Source organism: Poecilia formosa, unplaced genomic scaffold (assembly GCF_000485575.1).
Source record: "Poecilia formosa unplaced genomic scaffold, Poecilia_formosa-5.1.2 Scaffold143, whole genome shotgun sequence".
Taxonomy (NCBI): Eukaryota; Metazoa; Chordata; class Actinopteri; order Cyprinodontiformes; family Poeciliidae; genus Poecilia; species Poecilia formosa.
The window spans coordinates 222425-244206 of record NW_006800082.1 but is presented as its reverse complement, the minus strand read 5'-3'; the positions used below and the strand labels follow the sequence as shown (position 1 = coordinate 244206).

Genomic DNA, 21782 nt, shown 5'->3' with positions numbered 1-21782 from the left:
AAGTCCAGACTCTCAGACATTCCCAGGGACAAACGTAACTTTTCTCCGCCTCCAGATCTCAGATTTAATCACCAAATCAGGAGATAATTTAATTAGTTTGCAGCATAAATGCTCACATAAAGCAGGGAATGATCAGAAAGATTGGTTGTATTATAGTTCCATGTTGCTGTCGTCTGATTTCTCCCTGAACTAATCACCTCCATCTCCACCAGTTAGCTGGCGCTCCGCGGCGGCGCTGAAGCATCCTGCCTGCTACTGACAAGAAAAACTCGTCTTCAAGAGAAAGCAGATGCTTTGTTTGAGTTTTTATTTATTTTTTGCAGGATGTTTTGTGGGCATTGATGAGTTTTTGAATGGTTTCCCCAGATGTTCTTTCTCAGCCCATAATCATTTTTTAAATGTTAGTAATTAGCTGCAGCGCTGCGTCGTGAGTATGAAATCTGAATTTCTCTCTTTTTCTTGATATTTTTGGCCCAAATGTGGTAAACAGAGGCTCTGTGCCAAGATGGAGTGGATCATCCTTTTTAAGAAACATTTCATCTTAATATTCATTATTCATCTGCTTCACTTTGCTCCCTGTGCAAATGTTTTAAGTCACCTTTCATGTCTTCGTGCTCCACTGCCAGGCAGCCTGGCTTTCTTTGTGATATTCTAAAGCGGTTTTGATCAGTAGGGGAATATAAATAAATGCCTGATCACTGAGGATGTTTCTGTATTCACATACAAAGGATTTGGAGCGCTTATGTAATAGCTGAAAGTGACTTTTGAGGTTTAATGAGGATTGCTCCTGGCTTTGGTTCAGGCTCAAAATCCTGCTAAAGTATTTCTGCCTCTTAAAGTTTAACACATTTTTCAAATTGCAGCCTCAACAACGTATTGTGTTTTATTGTGATTTTATGTGATACAGCAGGAACAGGATGGAAAATGATGCATGATTCATTTTTACTATTAACTATGTTAGCCATAAGTGAATCCCAGAGATATGAGTTTGAATTTAGGTCATTATATTTATTTGTCTATTTAAAGATTCTTCCATAAATATTACGTTAAAATCCTTACAAACTTCCTAAAGTCAAAACACAAAATTAAAATGAACCTCCTCAACAATTTACAAACATTGAAAAAAAGCATCACAAAATACCTTAAAACAAATAAAACACAAAATTTCATAAATTTCAAATATATATGAAAAACAAACGGAAGTAATCTTCACTTTGAATATAAATTCACCCATTCCATCAATTCAGTATCATTTCATTATCTGTTATGGGTTTTTTAAGGTTATTTTTAAAATTACATGATCAGGAATTAATCAAATATGTTCAGTAAGTAAACAAGAAGCAGTTGTTCAAAGACCAAAACTATGCAGACAGTAGTTGTTGAAAAATTAGTCAAATTCAGTGCAACTACACTGCAAAAATAAAATATTACCAAGAATTTCAACTAGTTTCTAGAGAAACTGTCTTAGTTTGTTTTATTTCAAGTATTCTAACTTGCAAGTAGCTTTTCAACAAGACATAGGAGTTTGTTTTAAGTCAATAAATTATTAATATTGATAAAGAGTAACATTTCCACTGGCACTTTATTTCACTTATATGAACATTTAAAACATCATGTTGAAAATTTAATAATCTACCAATAGAACAAGTACTTTTTTTTATTAATATTAAGGAATTATTAACTTAAAACAAACTCCCATTTCTTGCTAAAAAGTTACTTTTGTAACTTTACTTCAAGTGTACTAAGATATTTGCACGAGAGACTAGACCAAAAGTACTTGGTAAGATTTTGTGTTTTTGCAGTGTCTGCATGTGTTTTCTGCTTGGATTGTTCCTGACATAAATCAACCCCTTAGAGTTAGCAGCTGAAAGTCTAAAATGCTACGTGATGCTAAGGAAAACAATAAGAGGAATATTTATTATTATTAAAACAATGCGAGGATTGATTCGCTCCGACAGCGGCGGAGACGCGACTCCATTAATATGGAAACACGCCGACTGAAAGTTGGTGGTGGGTTAAGGTGTTGGTTACCTGTAATTAATTTATGCCATCGTTTATAATCTGGCGCTGAGGTGTGAGCGGAAGAATGTGGCGGCTGGCAAAGCGTGAACTGTGAAAAGCCCGTTGTTGTTTCCTAATGCGGCGATCAGCCGCAGAACAAAAGCTGCAAACCCAAACAGAGCAAACGCAGGTCTGCCGTTATTCAGATCACCGTCTGGTTTTCAGAAACAAACAGAAACCAGTAAACATCACGTCATTTACTGGTTCCTCTGTTGCACCCTGAAAAACTCAGAGGAGCTCAGAGCAGATGAAAGATAAGTCCTAAATAAAACAATATCCGTTGTTACTGGTTATATGTCTAGAGATTTTCTGCAAAAATGTCTCCAATGTTCCTCCAAATAATCAAAATAAATGTAAAAAATATTTTTAAGACTCTTGTGCCAAACAATTCAGAAAAAAAAAATACCTAGAGAATGCAATAATAAAACAAGAAATAAAACAAAATCTTATTTTTATTTAAGTTTAAAATCTTTCCATTTGTCTGTTATGGCTAAATAAAAAAAAGATTCATTAATTAATCCCTTCAGCTTTTCACACACAAAGTCAACAGATTGCAAACTTATTCTGTCTCTAATCTGATAAAGACAATGTTTCTCTCTTTCCAGTCAGCTTTGCTCTGATGTCATTAAAACAGGAAATACTCAGTCGGTCATTTTTAATGCAGACTGAATGCATTTCTTCATTTTTAAAGAGCATCTGAGCACAAACTCAGCATTTATACACAATATTGTTCATTTTTCTGAACACCGCCTCCTTGTTTCAAGTGTGGATTGATAAATCAGTAGAACATCATATGGACGTCCGGTGGCCATTTTCCAGAATAGCAGGTTATTAATGTGTGCTGTAGCTGCAGCCAGGTCAACACCTGTTTTAATATGTTTACATGCAAAAGGAAACAAGGTTACTGGGAGAAAGACAGGAAATTAAAGAATGAATGGACCCTGCAGCTGCTCATTATTCAGCTAAAAACAGCTTAACTCTGCGCTGCAAAGCTTTGTTTTGTCATTCCAGTGCCATTAAACGCACACTGATTAAACATACAATTAGTCTGGGTTACAGTGCCCATGCCTAAACATTAGCAGCATTAGCAATAAAGGCGCAATTTGTCAGGTTGTCCACCATGATGTGCATCAGACACAGTCCCATCGGCATGCGGTCACTTTGCATTATTTTGTTGCAAATGATTGCCCTAAAACAAGCTCCTATGTTTTGCTGACAAACTTACTTGTAAGTTTTGTGTTATTTAACGTACAAAAGCAAGATAAATATTTGGTAAGATTTTGTGTTTTTTCAGTTAAAACAGGATCATGTGAAATGATTTATAGAAATAGAAATGTCTGGACAAGAAACCAAACAAAAGGCTGCAAAGTGACCTCATGTTCAAGGATTTGTACAGAGTAAGTTTTTCAGCAAAATATAGGATCTTGTTTTAGGTTAATAATTCCTCAATATTGATAGAAAAGTTCTAGTTCCATTGGCAGATTGTTTCACAAGATATTTCTCCCATTTTATAAGTGAAATAATCTGTCAATAGAACCAGTACTTCTTTTATCCACTATTAAAGAATTACTTAACTAGTTACTATGTCTTGCTGAAAAATTTCTATTTATTTTTTTATTTGCTCTAGAAACTAGATAAAGATACTTTTTGATAAGATTTTGTGTTTCTGCAGTGTTGATGTTTTCTTTATCCCTAATTCTGATAGGAACATATTGGATTTGCTTAAGATTTTGACAAAAGCTTTTAAGAGAGAGACGCTATCCACAGTGGAACAAGTTCTTTACCGACATGGACTGAAATTATGCTCAGAGAGGAAGATGGCAATCCTCCAGCAGTGACATAAAAAGCCAGATTACAGTTTGCACTCAGGGAGGTAAAACTTTAGGCTTTGGAGACATGCCATGTGGTGCTAGCGCTTCATGCTAGCTGGTAGCAGTAGGATGTTTCTTATCTTTCTGCATTCCCTTGCCTTTATGGGTTTTCTCCAGAAGTCTAAAGACATGACTGTCTCTCTAAATAAAGAGTTGTCAAAACTTTTAGATGTGTCCCTTGTCCTGAATTTCCTCCTCCGTCTCTAGTTAATTCCTCCAGAGTCCTGTTAATGAGCTAATATTTGATTTTAAGCTAGCTTCTGGAGGAATATTAATGCAGGTTTGTATTCCCTTTGCTCAGAGTGTGACTATCAAGTCAGAGTCTGTTAGAAAGCCATCAGCGCTGACCGCCTGGCTCTATGTGTCCTCCTTAATGTTGTCGCCATGGCAATGGCCTGCTTTTTGAGTCTAAAAGAGAGAGAACAGTGAGACACCAGGAGCTCCTCTTTAGATCGTACATTTCCCTCTAAAATAGATGGGAGGAGTGGCTGTTTTAAACAGAAATTAAGCCTTAGATTTTCTACTTTAAATGAGAAACAGATATATTTTGATATGGATGTTGATAAACTTCAAGTCCGCTTCTAGATCTGAGTCTGAGAAAACAATTTTAGTTAAAGGTGCACATGTGAAATTAAACTGTAAGGTGTACAGTTAGCTTACCAAAAGATATATGGTAATTTTATTTGATCAGAGGAATTCATGCCTGCAGGAACATTTTTCAGTTCCTCAGGGTGAGATACAGAAATTTTGTTTTTAGAAAATTGTTATGAGATATAGCATGCCAGCAGATTTAGATTAGCAGTGCTGCGCCCCGTGCTAACTAACTGCATCTGGAACACCTAAAATGAAATAATTATTTACCTTGGGCTTTCTTAGGAATGAAAAAAAGTCTGTTTTTCTTTAATTATGCTTCTAGAGTACAAAAAGCCCTATAATGTTATTAATGCACACAACACTTGTAGAAAAGAACAGCTTCTTTTTTTATATCCATGTGTTTTCTAATATTGGAAAACTTAAAATCCACACTAACAGACACAAAACATGCTGAGTATTGTTCATCTTTTTGTCATGGCCAGTCTCTTTTACAAAACAGCATCACCCTTCTCATTAGGATCATCAAAGAAGAAGTGAGTTAAGAGACTAATGTTTTCATTTCAGGTTGTAAATAATAAGATGTTATATTATTGAAATTTCAGGTTAGTTGGACTAGGAGTGTTTGTTAAATGGGTGAAGTGGTCCTCAGTCTGAAAAAGTTTGAGAAACTCTGCATTAGAGGAAATAAAAATGTGTTTTCATGGCTGCAGTTCAGGAAAGTAGAAGTTTTTTCATCATGTAGCTTCTCTAAGTCTGAATAAAAATGATGGATAGCACCAATCAGAAGCTGTGGAGGATTTTCTGGACGTCTATAGAGTAGCTTGTTTCTAAGAAGCAGGGTGAGAGTCAAGGTTTGGATGTTGGAGGTTCAATCAGCTTCTGGTCCTCTCATGTCTCCTCACCCTTAATGAAAGGGCATCTTGAGGGAAAATGTCAGTTGTTTAAGCCGACGGTTCGGTGCTCTGACTAATTTCCCATCCGGAGAGGTGAGCACGTCTGGAAAAGGATACGCTCTGCCAACGCAGCTGTCAGCAAACTGGTGAAAGTCGTGGGATAATTGAGCTGCACTCCGAGATCTAATAGTGGAGGAGGGACGCGGAGGCATAATGGCCACTTTGCTCACAGGAACAGCAGTGAAGGACGCCACTTCAGTCTCTAATCCGACAACCAAACTGCTGCAGAAGGACGACGTTACAGACCATCAGCAGAGGAGACGGGATGGAGGACTGGAGGCTGGTGGAGGGGCTGCGGTCGCCGGGTCGAGGGGTTTTGGTTGCCAGGTGGGGGGGTTCTGGTTGCCAGGTCGGGGGGTAGACAGGGGTGAACAGGTTTAAGTGGTTTGACCTGGTTCTGAAATGGTTTGATGCCAATCTGAGAGGAAAAATGTCCAATAAGATCAGTGAAGGTACGATTATGAAGATATGATTCAGAACCATCCAATCATCCATTTATCCATTGAATCATCCATCTATCCATCCATCAATTAATTGTTCACCCGTTCATTCATCCAAACATCCATCCTTGCATCCATCCAACTATCCATCATCTGTCCATCCATCCATTTATTTGCCTTTCATCCATCTATCATCTGTCTATCCAACAACCGTTCATCCATTTACCAAACACCCAACCATTCATCCTTCCACTTGTCCAGCCATCTGTCTATCCAATGGTTCGTCTGTCCATCCAGACGATGGATGGACAGAGTCCAATGTGCATCAATCCATCAAACCGTCCGTTTAAGCGCGATATTTGGTTATCACATGAGGTCGTATGAGGTTTTCAGATTCTGAGACGTTTCTCTCCTTGTTGGGACAAACAAAGGACATAAAAATAAGAGACTCAGATTTCTAATGAACCCAAAGGTTTAACTCCAGAAGTCATACAAGGAGTTAAACTCAGAGTAGATTGGAAACCCTGCTGCTCGTCCCAGAACCCAACAGCCCACATCTAATGCGGTTTCCTCATTAAGACGGAGAAGTCATTAATGGCCCAGTTGGACCTTTTTATTTAAGATCCACTGGCGTTCACTGAGCGGGTGCGTGCAGGTAGACGCGTCTCTTTCTAACCTGGCAGTCAACCTGCCTTTGGGGCTCTCTTCAAATGAGCCACATATGCTGCATTAATTAGTTTGAGACTCACAACTGAGTGTGACAGGTGACAAACAGACCCCCCCCCCAAACCACCAGCACCTCCACAAACCTTTTACCTCCCCTTATAACTCGCCTCCTGCTGAAAGTCAAGGGAACCTCTAAGGTTCCGTCTGGCTTTTCATGATGAAATAAACTGAGGAGTCCTGAAATAGACGAAGCATCAACAGCTTTCATCAAGCAGCAGCTGCAGGGATTGAAAACTTCTCAGCAGAGGAAGAAAAACGGCCTTTAAGTTTTAATTAGTGTTTTTGTTAATGGTGAAATTAGGAGAGGAATTATTTGGTAGGAGTCGTAAAGTTTTGAAGCTCCGGTAACTTTTATCTTCGGCTCTTGCTTTGCAGAGTTTGTTATAGATGACATTTTTAGCTCTTCCATTTTGTTCTCAAAACAAAACATTTCAAACTCCATGTGTCTAACCAGCGTTATGGAGATAAATAATCACTGAAAAATGCTAAATTATAGCTTTTTTTTTCTGAAGATTTTAAATCAACAAACACCGTTTACATTATTTATGTTCCTAGTTTTGGGTATGTGGTCACAAAAGTATGGAATATTATCAGCCATAATCAAACCAAAACACATATAAATGAGCTGCTGTTGGTTAATTAATATTAATTAAAGTCACATAACAACAATGAAGTTCAAGCAGGTTCTGGAAAATGAGCTGCAGAGAAGATGATGGATGATATTAAAGATGAAGCAGGAACAGAGGATAGACGTATGGTTTGGTGGAGAGTTCAGTTGATGAATAGACAGACGGACGGACAGATGGACAGATGGACGTTTCATTTACCCTGAAGGAAGTTCAGCCATCTTTTCAGTCACGTTAGCTGTAACCAGTAGAACCAGTTTAACTCCATCGCTGTGGATTTGTTGCAGCAACTGAAGGTCGTTTCTTGAATCGGTCGAGGTCAAAACAGATTCAGCTAATCACCTCTGCCTTAATATCACCATGGCAACCAGAGTTTCCCCTGCTCCTCCCCCTGAATGCTACCTGTAAACCTCCAGATCCGCATACAGAATCCAGCAGATGGTTTTGCGATTATGGGCATCATTACCAGACAATGTCTTCCAAATAACAGAGTTTTTGTCTGATAAGCGTTTGGAAATATTATAGAACAAAATGTGTGATTATGTGCTGTAATAGTGATGGCCTGTAATAACAAAGAGAGCCTCATTAGGGCGTCCAGATGCTCGTTAATCGCAGCTGTCAGTCAACCATCTGCTGGCTGCAACAACACCTGCACCATAATGGCCGCTCGCGTCGTCTCCTTCAGCTGCTTCATGTCACACAAGGTGAAAAATAACTCGGTTTTACTGGCAACGGTGAAGCATGTGACCTTCATGTCATCTTTTAGTCGTCCTGAAACGTTTAACTGCCGGAGCTTGGAAATAAATTCAGGAGCAATATCTTGTTAAATCAAGGAAGTTATTCTTTGGTGTTTCCACACACACACACACATTTAAATATCATGTTTTCTTGTCTTTCCCATTTTAAATAGAGAGAATTATGGATCTGTTAGGGAGGGGTGTGCCAAAAAAATCGATTCGCATAAAATCCCAGTTCTCATTTATTAACTTTCAAAATCGACCTAAAATGTCCCAAAACATGCTGTCTACGAGCCTCCATTTTGTAACGGTGTTCTGATGTCGCCATGGAGACGGTTCTGGAACGTAAGCGGAAAGCGCCAAAACAAAGAGGAAGCTACAAAAATGAGAGGGAGAGGGATCCAACCGGCCCTGTCTTCGTTAAAGGCAAACATTTGGAGTCATTTAGTCTTTTATCGAAGATCACGAGGATCTTTTGCACATCGATAGATTAAAGCAGAAATCATTATGAATAATCGCTTTGACTCAAAAATCGATTATTATAACTGAGTAAAATCTTCCCACCCCATGGTCTCTGTCACTGACTGTCACACTCTCTGACACCTCAGGAGCTGTTCCCTAAAAAAGACGGCTATTTTGAAACAGACAATAATTTTTAATCAATTTTAATGTCACATTAAATAAACGTAAAATAATTAAAGGCTGTAGTTTTGACTCTGTAAACTGAGATTATTTCTCCATCTTTATTTCTCCAAACCCTGGTCTGTTAGCTTTATTCCTGTTCTTTCTACTGAATAAAAAAAATGTAAACGTATTTAATGTTTTATTTTTTACATTAAAATATTCCTGGTTTTCCCACAAAGACGACAGTTTTACAGTTTTCCTCAAAAGTTCCAATTATCCTTCATGGACTATTCTGTTCTTTTGTCCTAGAATGTGGGTCACACTCTAAAGTATTTCTATTTCAACAAGATAAAAATTAGATCTGAGAGGAAATTGAAATTGATTATTAATATCCAGAGTAAAGCACCTTCTTCCACTCTTTCCTGTTCTAATTTAATCTCACCGTTCCAGCTGCTGAGATCCCTGAAACGCTTCGCTCGCTCGCTTTTTGGCAGGCAAAGCCACCGTGGAGGTTTTCCAGGTTCATTTCTAATATGTACCAAGCTGGAATTTATCAGTGAAAACATCACTAATGTTTTTTCTTTCAGTGATATTCTGAATAACTGCAGGGATCCTCTCCGGTGTCCATCCTCCATGCTTCCTTTGCTTTGACTTCTAGTTTGAACTGAAGACCAGCATCCTGCAGTCAGTCAGGTTAAAGAATTCAGACAGGAAAAAAGCTGGAAAAGTCTGATGTTTTTAGCTTCATTCAAGACATTTTGACTGGTAAAGATGAATGAAAAACCTTAAAATAATAATCTTTTGTCGCAGCAGCACTATCTTAACTTTTAATTTAAGCTAATTTATATTGATATTTATCTTAAAACAGATAAGCAAGAGATATTAGCAAGAGAAGCTTACAGATAGAAAGCCTCATAATAACTGAAATCCAACCCAGGAACCTGTGTGTATATTTTTTTTAGTGATGTGGCGGACATGTTTCTTTTTACAAAGGTGTCTTGGCTCATTTGTCTAGAAAGTTTGTTTTTTGGGGGGAGGTATGAAAACAGTGAACTCTGGTCTGCCTACAAACCTCTGTCTCACTTCAGTTGGAGTGAATTAATAATGTGTATGTGAACGCCAAGTGGACCGGAAACTGCTTCGAAAGCTGGAAGCGGACAATGGCACAAGGCATTTTGGGTAAATACAACTAAATCCAGCACATTAGCCTAGTACTAGCAGGAGAAATGGTTCATGATCTTTTAGCAAATTATGCTTCTACAGTCTGACCCCAGCATTTTTTTGTTTCCATTTAGTGAAGAAGGAAGTTCTCTGTGTCTTCTTCAGAGGTTTTTGTGTAGTTTCCTTCAGTGGTTCTTGGTGCAGCGCCCCCACAGGCCAGGAGGGGAACAGGTTGTTTGGTTGGTTTGACTCGGAGCAGAGAGAAAGAGAACCACCTCATGCTGGAGATGAAGCAGATGATGAAGTTCTGCTTCCCCAAAAACAACGCAATGCTAGCATTTTACTTTGGCACAGAAGTTTGTGTATTAATCCGTGAGCGGTTCATGGACGACCTTGACCGGCAAGTGCACCGCTGTCTGTTGACTGTCGGTATGTTAATGCAGCCATTGTCTTGGCTTCTTCTCCAGGATTAGCTCCGTATTTCTGTTGGCACAGCTCCTTCACTCAGGGCTGCGTCTGCTGTTTTCACAGATCTACACAAAGCCCCCGATGTCATTTCACTGATACCATTCTGTCACACAACACCGGGCTACACAGAGTCTCTGTTGTTATTATCAATGAGGCAGGGGAAGAGGCGGCATGGCACTCCACTTTGGGAGTCTGTGTTTTCTCTCCAGTATGGCTTATTTATCTCCTGGCCTTTTCTTTATGATTAAAACACGGCTAATAATTGTTTTGACCTTATTTGTGCTCGTCAGGTGATTGTTTATTTAGGGGAATGCAGCTGCACCAACCAGGGTAACGTCTCCAGCCGTCGACGGGGTGACTGGTGCAGCTCGGCGACAGCAGGGTGGGAGGAGAGAGTCGGGTAGATAATCACACAAAGAATAGTCTGGAGGCTGGAGAGAAGCACCACTGGGCCGCTTTCTTTCTCTTTTTTTGCCAAACTGTGTCCCCATTAACAGGACTGATGTGCATCTCTGCAACAAGCTGCAAACTCATTTGGCCCTGGGAGCCGTAGAGAGTCCTCTGTGTGTTAGGATAAGTCGCTCCAGAGACCACTAAAAGCCATTATTAGAAGGTGTTTATTGAGCTAGCCGTGGCCCAGATACAGCTTAATATCCTGAGAACAGTTATAGCCCATAATTATATTACATTTTGGATGAGGACTTGCCATGATTAGATAAATGATGAATGGCCCCGTCAGATAAAAAAAGGTGCAAGGTTTCCAAAGGAGGTAATGTACTGTTGGCTCGCCTTGGCTTACTAGCTGGAACGCTTTCTCTTCTCTATATTGTTTGACACCAGAAGTGGAGTTCATTACATACACAAAGGCTGATGTTACATGAGAGGGAAATATGAGCAGGGTTTTATTTACCCATGCAGCTCTCCACCTGCTGTAAATTAGATATTTAATCCTGTAACCAGATTTAGGCCTTTGAATGTGTTTTAAAAGCTGGCTGAGATGTTGGTACCAGAAAGTAGATTTTCTACCTCAACACCCGATGACGTTTAACCTTCAGTGCATGTTTTATTTAAAAATCTAATTTCCAGCTGAAGAGAAAGAAAACTGGAGAGTGAAAAAGATGTAAAATGATAATGAAATGCAAATTCTGACTCCTTGGGTTTGTCTTATTTAGTTAAACAAAGTGTGTTTTCATACCCGATAATATTCTGCTTTTAGTGTTGAATAATCTAGTCCATGTTTTATGAGTCTGAGTATTGAAGTTTTTAAAACTAGAGCTAACTAAAGATGTTCAAGGTAGTGAAAAATTTGGTAGAATTTCCCTTTGGCCATCTGCAGAGTCAGTAGCATAAATACAGTGTTTATGCTAGGTGTCACACTGGATTACAGTGAACTGTTTCAAAAACACATACCGTATTTTCCACACTATAAGGCGCACCGGATTATAAGGCGCATAGAATAGACGCTACAGTAGAGGCTGGAGTTATGTTATGCATCCACTAGATGGAGATGCACTAAACGGAGTGTCAACAAAACAGTCCGACTCCGGTCGGCGAGGAAAGCCTTCCGCAACTGGGCCGGGGCGTGGCCGGGCGATGGTCACCCTTCTCCTTTCGCGCACAGCATGTTTGTGAAGAACGTGGTGCTAAATGACCTGCAGACGACCTGATTATCAGGTCGGTAGGTAGATAGGTCAGTCAAACTTTATTAACAAACCAGCGTTCTGACAACTATCCCAGCATGCACCGCGCGCTTCTTCTTCTACCGGCAAAAATGAAGTCGGCGGCTGCTTACCATAGTTGCTAGACCTGTTGTGGCTCAATATTGGTCCATATATAAGGTGCACCGGATTATATGGCGCACTGTCGGCTTTTGAGGAAATTGAAGGTTTTTAAGTGCGCCTTATAGTGCGGAAAATACGGTAAACACATTTGTTGTATGTCGCTTAGATATTGTGTGCCAGCCAGTTTTCTCAATAAAGTTTGCATTGGAAAAAAGTACTAGGCCAAACCGGCCTAGGCATGCCATGTGTTAGCCTATCCAAGGGTAATCCAAATCTATCGATGGCTAATGCTAGCTTATTCAGGACTAGCGATAGCCTATCACAGGCTACTGCTAGCCTATAGAAACTGACGCCAGTCTATCCAAGGCTAACGCAAACCTGTTGAAGGCTAATGCAGACCTATCAAAGGCTACTGCTAGCCTATCCAAGGCTAACACTAGCCTATTCAGGGCAAACAGCAACAAATCCAGTGCAAACAAGAGCCCATCTGTGCTATTGTTTCTTTCCTACTTTTCTCCTTTTTTGTTTCCTTTCTTCCTATTTTCCATCCTTTCTGTCTGCCTGCCATCTTTTCTCTCCTCTTTTTTTTCCTTTCTTCCTTCCTTTCTCCTATCCTTCCTTCTTTTCTTCCTCCCTTCCTTGAATCAGATAAACTACAGAACTCTTTGAAGATGTAAGATTTCCCTGAATTAAGATGAGGTCGTTGTAAATCCCATTTTGGAGTTCAAGTTGATATTCAGAGCTGCATCTCTCCACCGGCACCCACATGTCAGACTGGAAAATACTCCAGTTTTACTCCAGAAAGATCCATTCTACTTCTTCAAGCCAAGAGAAGATTTTCCCAGAAGTCTTCAGGATCATCAGGATGTTTAGTTAATGTGAGTCAGGTCAGCTGTTCTAGTCTTGAAACTCTCCAGTGGAAGATATTTTCTCTCTGTCTTATTGTTGAATCATGCCCTTTGACCTTAGCTGAGGCAGGTCACTGTTCTTCTGGATGAGTCGCTGATGAGTTCCTGGAGTGGATGTAGATGTCGACTTGCTGCAGGACCCAAAGCATCCAAGATGTTTCTTCTTCTTCTGCTCTTCTTCTGACACTTTTCCAGCTTGTCTCTCCATTTCTGCCTAATTGATGCAGAAACATATATATGTTATTTAGCTACTAAGGAGCCATTTTCCTTCATTTTTTTTTTTACTTTTTCCAGTTACTCTAATGTCTCAAAATAATTCGTAAAAAACACTCCTCTGGCTGATGAAGCCATCTCTTGAATCACTGCTGGAGAAGAATAATTTGCCTGTTTTTATTATTTAAATTTGAACTTTTCTGTGTTTTTACACGGCTTCAGAAGTGAAATGAAAAGCCCTTTTTCTGACATCTTTCAGGAAGGCTTAATAAACCTTCGGCGGAGTCGTTCTGTATGGAAGCGGCGTAGCTCGCCATCCGAGAGGCAAAAGATTTCCCTGACATTTTTAAATAGGTTCAATGAATAGGTGCATTGGTGCTTTAATTACATTCACTCTTTAACCAGCAGCGTTGCTGGCATTGGAAGTGGATCTTGACGAGGCGTTTGTGCGCCGGTGACACTCCGCCCACATTGTGCTGCTGTATTCCTTATTGCCCCTCTATCTACAGGCACAGCACCCAAATCACCAATGCTTAATTAGCAGATTAGGAGATCCAATTAGGAGATCTTTCACTTCTCCGTCAACATGTTCCATGAAAATGAGAAAGTCTCACACCTAAGTTTCTCTCCCGGCAAAATGGCCGCTCCCGATTGACTGCTGGATCCTCCGTTTGGGACAATCACATGATCAGTATCAGTGTATAATACACCTGATACAATATTCAACATTCAATATCATAATTTTTTCCCCTTTTTTGTCATTTTGTGGCCCTTGGATTAACTTTTTATGCCCTTCAAACTTTTTTCAACATTCTTTTAGCATGATATCTTCCATGGCAAGTTTATATCTTTCAACTAAAAATGTTAAGTGCAACAGAAATCATTTTTCTTTAGTTAGCTTTTTTTTTGTCTTGTAATAAGCACTGTCACAAACATCTTGAGTTTTTACTTAAATACAGACATTCCAACACCCATCTGTTGTATTTGGCTACATACTGCAATGTTTGGGTATTTCTGGGAATAAACCAAAAACATTTTATAGACTTTAAAAAAAAGGAAAATAATAAGCCCAAATGTTAAATGATTAAATGCTAAGGTAAATATAAAATATTGTGTGTTTTATTTAATGTTGTGCAGGTAAAAGAGAGAGATTTCACATTATTTTCAGGTTTTTCACTTGGGGAGAAAAACAGTTTTAGCCCCTGAATACTTTCAATTTGGAGATTTTGGTCCACACTGTAGAAAGTTGTTTTTATTGCCAAAGTGACATTTGGCAAAAAAAAAAAAAAAAAAAATTTAGGCCAATATTTTATGAAGGTGACAATATATAGAATATTCACTGAATTCACATCCAGAACCACACAGCATTCTGGGAGATGTAGGCAGAAGAAAAGCTTTAGCCTCTCAAACTCTCACGGCCTGTTAAGCTAGGTTGGTGACAACAGCTGACTCACTCACTCTTTGGTTACCTAGCAACTCACTCACTCTTTGGTTACCAAAGAATGAGCAACTCGCTCATTCTTTGGTTGCCTAGCAACAACCTGCTGAGTAACTTGCGCAGCAGCAGTTTCAGGTTTTGCCTTTGTGCTTCATAACGGCTTTAAAAAAAAGTAGCGTGTTGTGAAAGCTGTAGATAAAACAAGAAAGGTCACTCCACCAGTTTGACAGTATTTCAGAGATTTAAAACAATAAAAAACTCATCAATAATGTTTGAAATCCACTGATATGAAACTCTTATATTGTGATTTGTTTTTCAGCCGTATCATCCAACCTTAACTTCAGCTTTTAGATTTCAAGCACATTTCAAGATAAAGTTTGAAAATGAAAGCACAGAAAACTTTCAGGAGACTCTACTGTGCCTAAATTTAAAGTGTGTCAATAAAAAAATTTCAGAATGAGCAGGAAGTAGAGCAGGTATACGTCCCCAGCTGTAAAGGGACGGTACAGTAGCTGAGAGCCATTAAACATGAGCTACTGCTGGGGAAGTAATTATGACTATCTCTTACACAGTTTGTTTTTTCTCATAATGTCCTACATCTTCAGTTCACAACTTCCATTCTGAGGTTAATGTTATTTTTTTGCTGCTACATTAAGTCCTCTAATAACCCATTTGGTCTCATCAACACGATGCATCTTCACGGTGCTTTAACGAAGATCCTGCGAGTTTCCCACTAATTACATTCCAAGCGAGATTTGTGACATGGTTTATAACCAGCCTCAAACTATTTATTACAGCTCATCAGCATGAATGTCATATTAATTTAAGGCTTTTATTAATTCAGTTGAAAAGTTCTAATTTCACGGAGGAATAAGAACACGACATACATCTGCGTACAAACATCTGTCAGCTTTACAGAGAATGGTGAAGAAAGAGAAGAAGTATCCAAAGAGCTGCCATTGTGTGGAGAAAAATCACCTGATGTCAGAGGAAACCGCAATGTTAGCTCAAATAACCACTGGCTCCAACCAAGGTCTGCAACTGGTGCAGTTTCAGAGCTAAAATTAAGACTATTGAGACCCAGCGGGGGCTGTTTCCTTGTTACAGGACACTAAATGTATTTTTAAGCTAGCTACTGATCTGAGTAATGAGTGGCTAGTAACTGTAACTGAGGCAACTCACTAGCGTTAGCTTTGGAGAGGCTAGTGACAAGCACACAGGTTGGTCGCCCACTGGGTTGGCTACTTCCTCTGCTGGTCATTAGCAAAGATGGTCTAGCGTTAGCTTTGGAGAGGCTAACAACTAGCATGCCTAGGCTGACTTGTACTTGTACATCAGAGGAAACTTGTCGCAGGAAGCTACATTTATTCTGAAGCTAACAACTGATCTGATTAATGATTGGCCAACAACGGTAAATGATTGGCTGATGCTACCAAATCAAAAGGAGGTTACTTACTAGCATTAGCTTTGGAGAGGCTAGTGAATAGCAGTCTATTCACTAGCTGGTCACCCACTGAATTGGCCATTTCCTGTATTCTGCATTAGCATGGACAGGATAGCATTAGCTTTGTAGAGACTGGTGACTACCTACCATGGCTAGATTAGTCACCATTCCTCTGCTGTCCAATAGCACGAATATTCTGGTGTTAGCACCACCAGTGATATACTCTTATTTTTTTCTTTAAAGAAAACTTTATGAAGTAAAATTCTGACATAGTTTACAGTCATCCAACATGACACCAATCATAAACATATTATATGAAATCCCAAAATTAACTTCTGATTTGGGAGATGGCTAATATATTGAATACTGCAGCTGATGGACCGGTTTGGGTTAGGCAGGACAACAATGATCCACCTCTGAATGGTTTAACCAGCACAAAAGATAGAGTGGCCTAGTCAAAGTTCTGATTTAAATCTGGTTGGGATGGTGTGGGGTGACCTTAAATGGGATGTTTAGGGTCTAAAAACCTCCAGTGTAGCTGAATGAACAAGAAGATTGGGACAAAATGATTAAGTTTAGGGGGTAGTTACCATTTTAAAAATGCTTTTTGTATTTACTCAGACCATTTTCTTAACACTGTGATGAAAAAAGCGTTGTGGAGGTCAGTGCTGTTCTACCTGTCAAACTCAACAAAGCTTCACCTTATAGATCTAATAGGTTATTTTGACTGCAGATTTTCTTTTTTTAGCACCGGGCAAGTTCAATTAAACTGAGCAGGAATCCTTCTGACATCCAATTCACTTCTTGTCAGGCTGCGAGAGTTGTGCTTTAACACACTTTCCTATTACGATGTTAATGTGGGCTTCGGGGGGGCGGAGGGCTGCAGACGGGGTGCAGAGGACGGTTGTGATTGTCTGCATCAAAAGTTTCTGGTTTAAATTAATTTTAGTGGAGAAACGGAGTGAGATGAATTCAAAGTCAGCACAGCAAATAAAAGTTTATTCGTCTGTTGTGGAGGTTTGTCCTGTAGGGGGCAGCAGACGTAATGCATTCATAAATTCAGTGCCGACTAACTTCCTCTCTGCTCTGCAAACAGCAGGATGAGAAATAATTACAAAGTCGGTTTAAAAGGTAGTAATTTTTATTTAAATCACACCGAAAAGCGGCGTCAATCTGCTCTGGGGTCAGTTTGAAACGAGCCGCAGATCCCTGACAGTTCCTGGAAATGTCCCGGGAGGCAATTTATACGCAGAAACTATCACTTAGGTGCAATTACTTTCATTAAGGGAAACACAGCCACTGTGGTTTCATTATCTCACGTGGGGAAGCGGATTTTAAACTGCATGGCTCTTTGTTTGAACCGTCAAAGGAAGGAAAATTTAAAAACCATTTATAGTTCCTGACTTTTTTTAAAAATCATCTCAAACTGTGAACTGTGGCAATTTGTGATTTGTAGTTGCAGCTTTATGTTTGACAAAATAAGAGGGAAAAAAAGTCTTTCTCAATGTTTTGAGGAGCTCGATTAGCTTTTTAAGATGATTTCCTGCTGGAGTCAAAGAACCAGACTAGTCACAACAAGATGAAATGTTCCAGATCACAGTTGGACCTCCACTACTGAACCAAACCAACATGAAAACGTTGATGGAAACACAAATAGTGATGAGCTGTTGGAGTCATTTCAGTGGTTTAGCCTCTCCTGGGAGGATTCACCGCCACTTCACATGATTTTCTTTCCACTTTGCAATTATCCTCAACTCTGTGTTGGTTTATGATTTATAATCCCAGACAATACTTGATCATTTGTTGTGACAAATGTGGAAAAGCTACAGGGGTGTGAATACTTTATTAAATATTGTGTTATTTAGATTTATATCTAAATATAACTATCAAGTGTTGCTACTTCAGTTTGACTTTGGTGTCTTTTTTCATGTTTTTCAATAAATTGACGAATAAAATTAACAAAATAATCTAGTTTATATTGAACGATAGTAGTAACATTTATATATTAATAGGATGTGAGTTAGTCGCCCGGTCACAGGCGACCCACACCGCCGTGTTTCTGAGTTGCTACAGCAGCAGATTTTAGGTTCTTCTTCGTTAAGAGGAACCTACTTCTACGTTACATTTCTCTGTCAGATCCACAGCGGTTCAGTAGTTAATCGCTTTTCCCACCATGTCGCAGGCGGTTTTATGGGTTCTGTTTCTCTCATGGCCTTTTCTCTTCTCAGACTCTCGAGCTGGAGAAGGCGCACAGAGGACGGTGGACCACGCCGTCATCGGAGGAGTGGTGGCCGTGGTCGTCTTCGCCATGCTCTGCCTGCTCATCGTCTTGGGACGCTACTTTGCAAGACACAAAGGTAGCAGACCTGTTCATACTCTGGATCTCACTTACTAAAGTTTTATTTGTTCTAGTAGATGTGGAAACGTTTTAAACTAGCCATAGTTTATTTTCACTCTGCTTCCAACTAAACAGACAGTTTTTCTCAGGTTTCTTGGTACTGTGGCTTTTCTTCAGAAAATTATTATTCCACATGATAATGCCAGAGATGGCAACTTAAGCTTCTAATTTGACATAGACTCCCTTTTTATACTCAGGCGATACATTAGTAGGTAAGCTAACCCTAAGTGCTTGCGTAGAACTTATTCTACTGTTTCTTGAAAATGTTTCATCTCTCATCCAAAAGGCTTCTTCAGTTTTAAAGTACAGAAGTAAATAAGTAAACCTTTATTAATATGTAACCTTTGAGGTAGGGTCGGGACTTAAATTTTTCAAATATGATGAAATAATTATAGAGAATTTAATGCAGTAACGTCTTTTTTCCTAAGCCGGAATCTTTTTATTCACATTTTTCTGGTACACCCAGAAACCTGATGCACAAGTGAAATCCGCAAATGTTAACAATGGAGAAAGAAACTGCTTCTCTCGGTCTACTAAGAGTTAGTTTCAGATTCCAAAACAATCTGATTGGATGCTGGAAAAGACAATTGTTGTCTTCAAGTTGTGCTAAAAGGAGTGTGCCTGTCAGCAAAGCTGTTCAGGCCTGAAATAGCATCTCAATGCTAAATATGTAGCAGCAGCGTATATGCTAATGGTAATGTCAGCGTCCACAGTCTGTGGTATCTTTGGTATTTTTCAAAGGATGAACTAGATAAATGAGAATTCGGGGTTTGTTTGGTTTTTATTGGACAAGTTGCTCAGTTGCCATTGCTTTGTCTGTTGTGTGTGAGAACCTTATAAATCCCATAAAAAATAATAAAAGCTTGAAGGGTTCAAAGGTCAAATGTTATTCTTAAAATGGTCAGGATGAGGAGACAAATTAAGAATTTTATTTTAAGATATTTAAGCCAAAACATTTCTTAGAAGCTCTTTTTTATATTCTGGAGCGCCATCTGCACCGTCACGATGTAAAGTGCTTCAGTTTGTTTCTCTTATTATTACATCACTGGCTGGAAGTTTGCCAAATGATGGAGGAGCAGCCATTAGTGCTGCGGGTTACTGATGATGAGTAAAACTGAATTTTTCTAGCGGTCCTGATGAATAGCACGACATTCATCGTACGCCGCCCTCACGACGGCCAGATAATTACAATCTATAAGGAATTTCACACGTTAATGTTTCCAACGCAGGAGGAAATGGGATTGCGTACATTAAACACTTCAGAGGGGAAAAGGCATAAATGAGGCAATTAGAGATGCAGAAAAATGTTTTTATGTTATGATTCTGCTCGGGTCAGAGTTTCAGGTTACTTGGCATCAGCACATTATCAGTGTGGCAGCTTTTCTCCAAAGCAAATGCTTCAGAAATGTTGGTCAGCCTGCCAAGTACTTCAACAGGTCATAACTTTTCCAATGTTAGTGGAAATTAAGATCCAAGATAATCTAAACTTCAAGTTTTAATAGAACACAATCAAGATCAGTCAATAATTTGATGCCAAGTGGCAAAACATTAGATTTAAGGAAGCCAGGCTGAATGCATTGAATCAGTCTGAGCAAGCATGTGGTGACAGTGGAAAGAAACAACTCCTTTTAACAGGAAGAACCCTACAACAATCTAATCCACAATAATTATTTTATTTATTTATTACATCNGTCTATTGTTTTCATACGAAATGTCCTGCATTTTGAGAGAGAGTGAGTTTTTTTGTGAATGGGGCAGATCCTGTCACTATCCACAGCTTTGTTCAGAAATCTATGCATATCTGTACTTGAGTGAGAGACGACATCAGTTTTGTGCACTGAAATCTCTTTTTGTCTGTTTGTTCTCCAAGGTGGCTTGTCTGGTTTGGAAACGTCAAGCAATGACACGAAGTTAAAGCTGGGATCATTTTTAGCATCCGCTTCTTGTGTGACAAAGTCTACGAACACATTAAATGGTGGAAAGGGCACACCTCTCGTGCGTTTGTAGTTAGTTCCTACTGTAATCCATTTTTCCTGCAAGTAGAAAGGAAGTTTTTGGACAATAGGATTTACTCCTCTTGCTGTATCCAGAAAAGCCAAACCAGGGAGGTCTCCTTCTTCTTTAGCACACTGCATTTCCATGAGCAGGTCACTAAACTTCCTCAGTTTTGTGTAATCTTTGGGCGTGATTTTTGGAAATGTATCAATTCTTTTAAAAAGTGCATCTTCAATCACTTCCGCCGAACCATAACATTGATCAAGTCTGCTCCAGATCATGTTGAGGCCATTGACTGGGTTATTGATGTGTATAGCCCTAATTTGCTCCACTTGCTCAGCAGATTCTTTGCCGAGCCACTTTAACATCAAGTCCATCTCTTCGCTTGCTGTTAGATCCAAACCTCTTATGGCATTTTCAAAGGAGCGTTTCCAAGCTCTGAAGTTTTGAGGCTTGTCATTGAACTGGAGAAGCCCTGTTGTTACCAATTCACGACGAGCAAAGTATCTAATAAATTCACTTACATTAGAGTCTTGAGACTCTTGGCGTGGGGGTCTAGCATTGTAGAAGTTAGATGCTTCTATGTGATGTGACCAGTTGGGTCTGAAATCTTTATTAGTATGTGGAGACGTGGTAATGACTGGGGGGTTTTGGGAGTTGTTGAGATAACTGGAAGGACAGACTGGAACTTGCCGTGAATCATCTTTTTCAGAGTGTAATAACTTTTTGCTAGTGAACTCTGGTTTATTTTGAAGTGCATTTTCCTCTTCCGCTTGCTGAAAATCATTATTTTCTTCTTCTTTTACAAATTTAGCTTGGCTGATGACATATTGTTCAGTACGGTCATCTGTTAATGAAGAACATGGGTTGCTGCGTGCTTCTATCTGTGTGGCAACAGCTGCTTCTAATGCCTCCGCTTCTGCAATAGCTGAAGCTACATCCTTTTCTTGTTGTAGAAATTCAATAGATGCCTCAATTTTGGCTTTTTCTACTTTTAAGTTAACTTCTTTTGCTGCAAAACTGAGACGGGCTTTGGCTGCCTCAGCTTTTGCTCTTGCCTTGGCTGCTGCGGAGCTTGTAGAGGAGACACTGGAAGCCTCGGACCGGGTCTTAAGGGATGACGTCTTGTTAGACATGGCGACGTTGACTAGGTGACGTTTGCAGGATCACTGCTGTATGCCGTGTTGCGGTAAGGCGTAGTAGCGGTCTGCTTCACTCTAGCTTCAATAACTGCCTTATCTTCTTCGGTTAGGACGCTGCCGTTTTACTGTGCCGTTACTGGTGCATGTCTGATGCAAAGGCTTTCTAACACCTTTCTCGTGTCACGACTCTGAAGACCGAAGG

The 21782-nt window shown here is 39.5% G+C and overlaps 1 protein-coding gene across 1 annotated transcript in view; it reads left to right on the top strand.

Moving 5' to 3' along the window:
• Nucleotides 1–21782, top strand: part of cadm1a (cell adhesion molecule 1a) — a 416025-nt gene that overhangs the window by 389612 nt on the left and 4631 nt on the right. The window contains exon 9 of the mRNA XM_007562962.2: nt 18274–18402. Within this exon, the coding sequence (XP_007563024.1) occupies nt 18274–18402 (129 nt within the window). The remainder of the gene's footprint in view (nt 1–18273; nt 18403–21782) is intronic.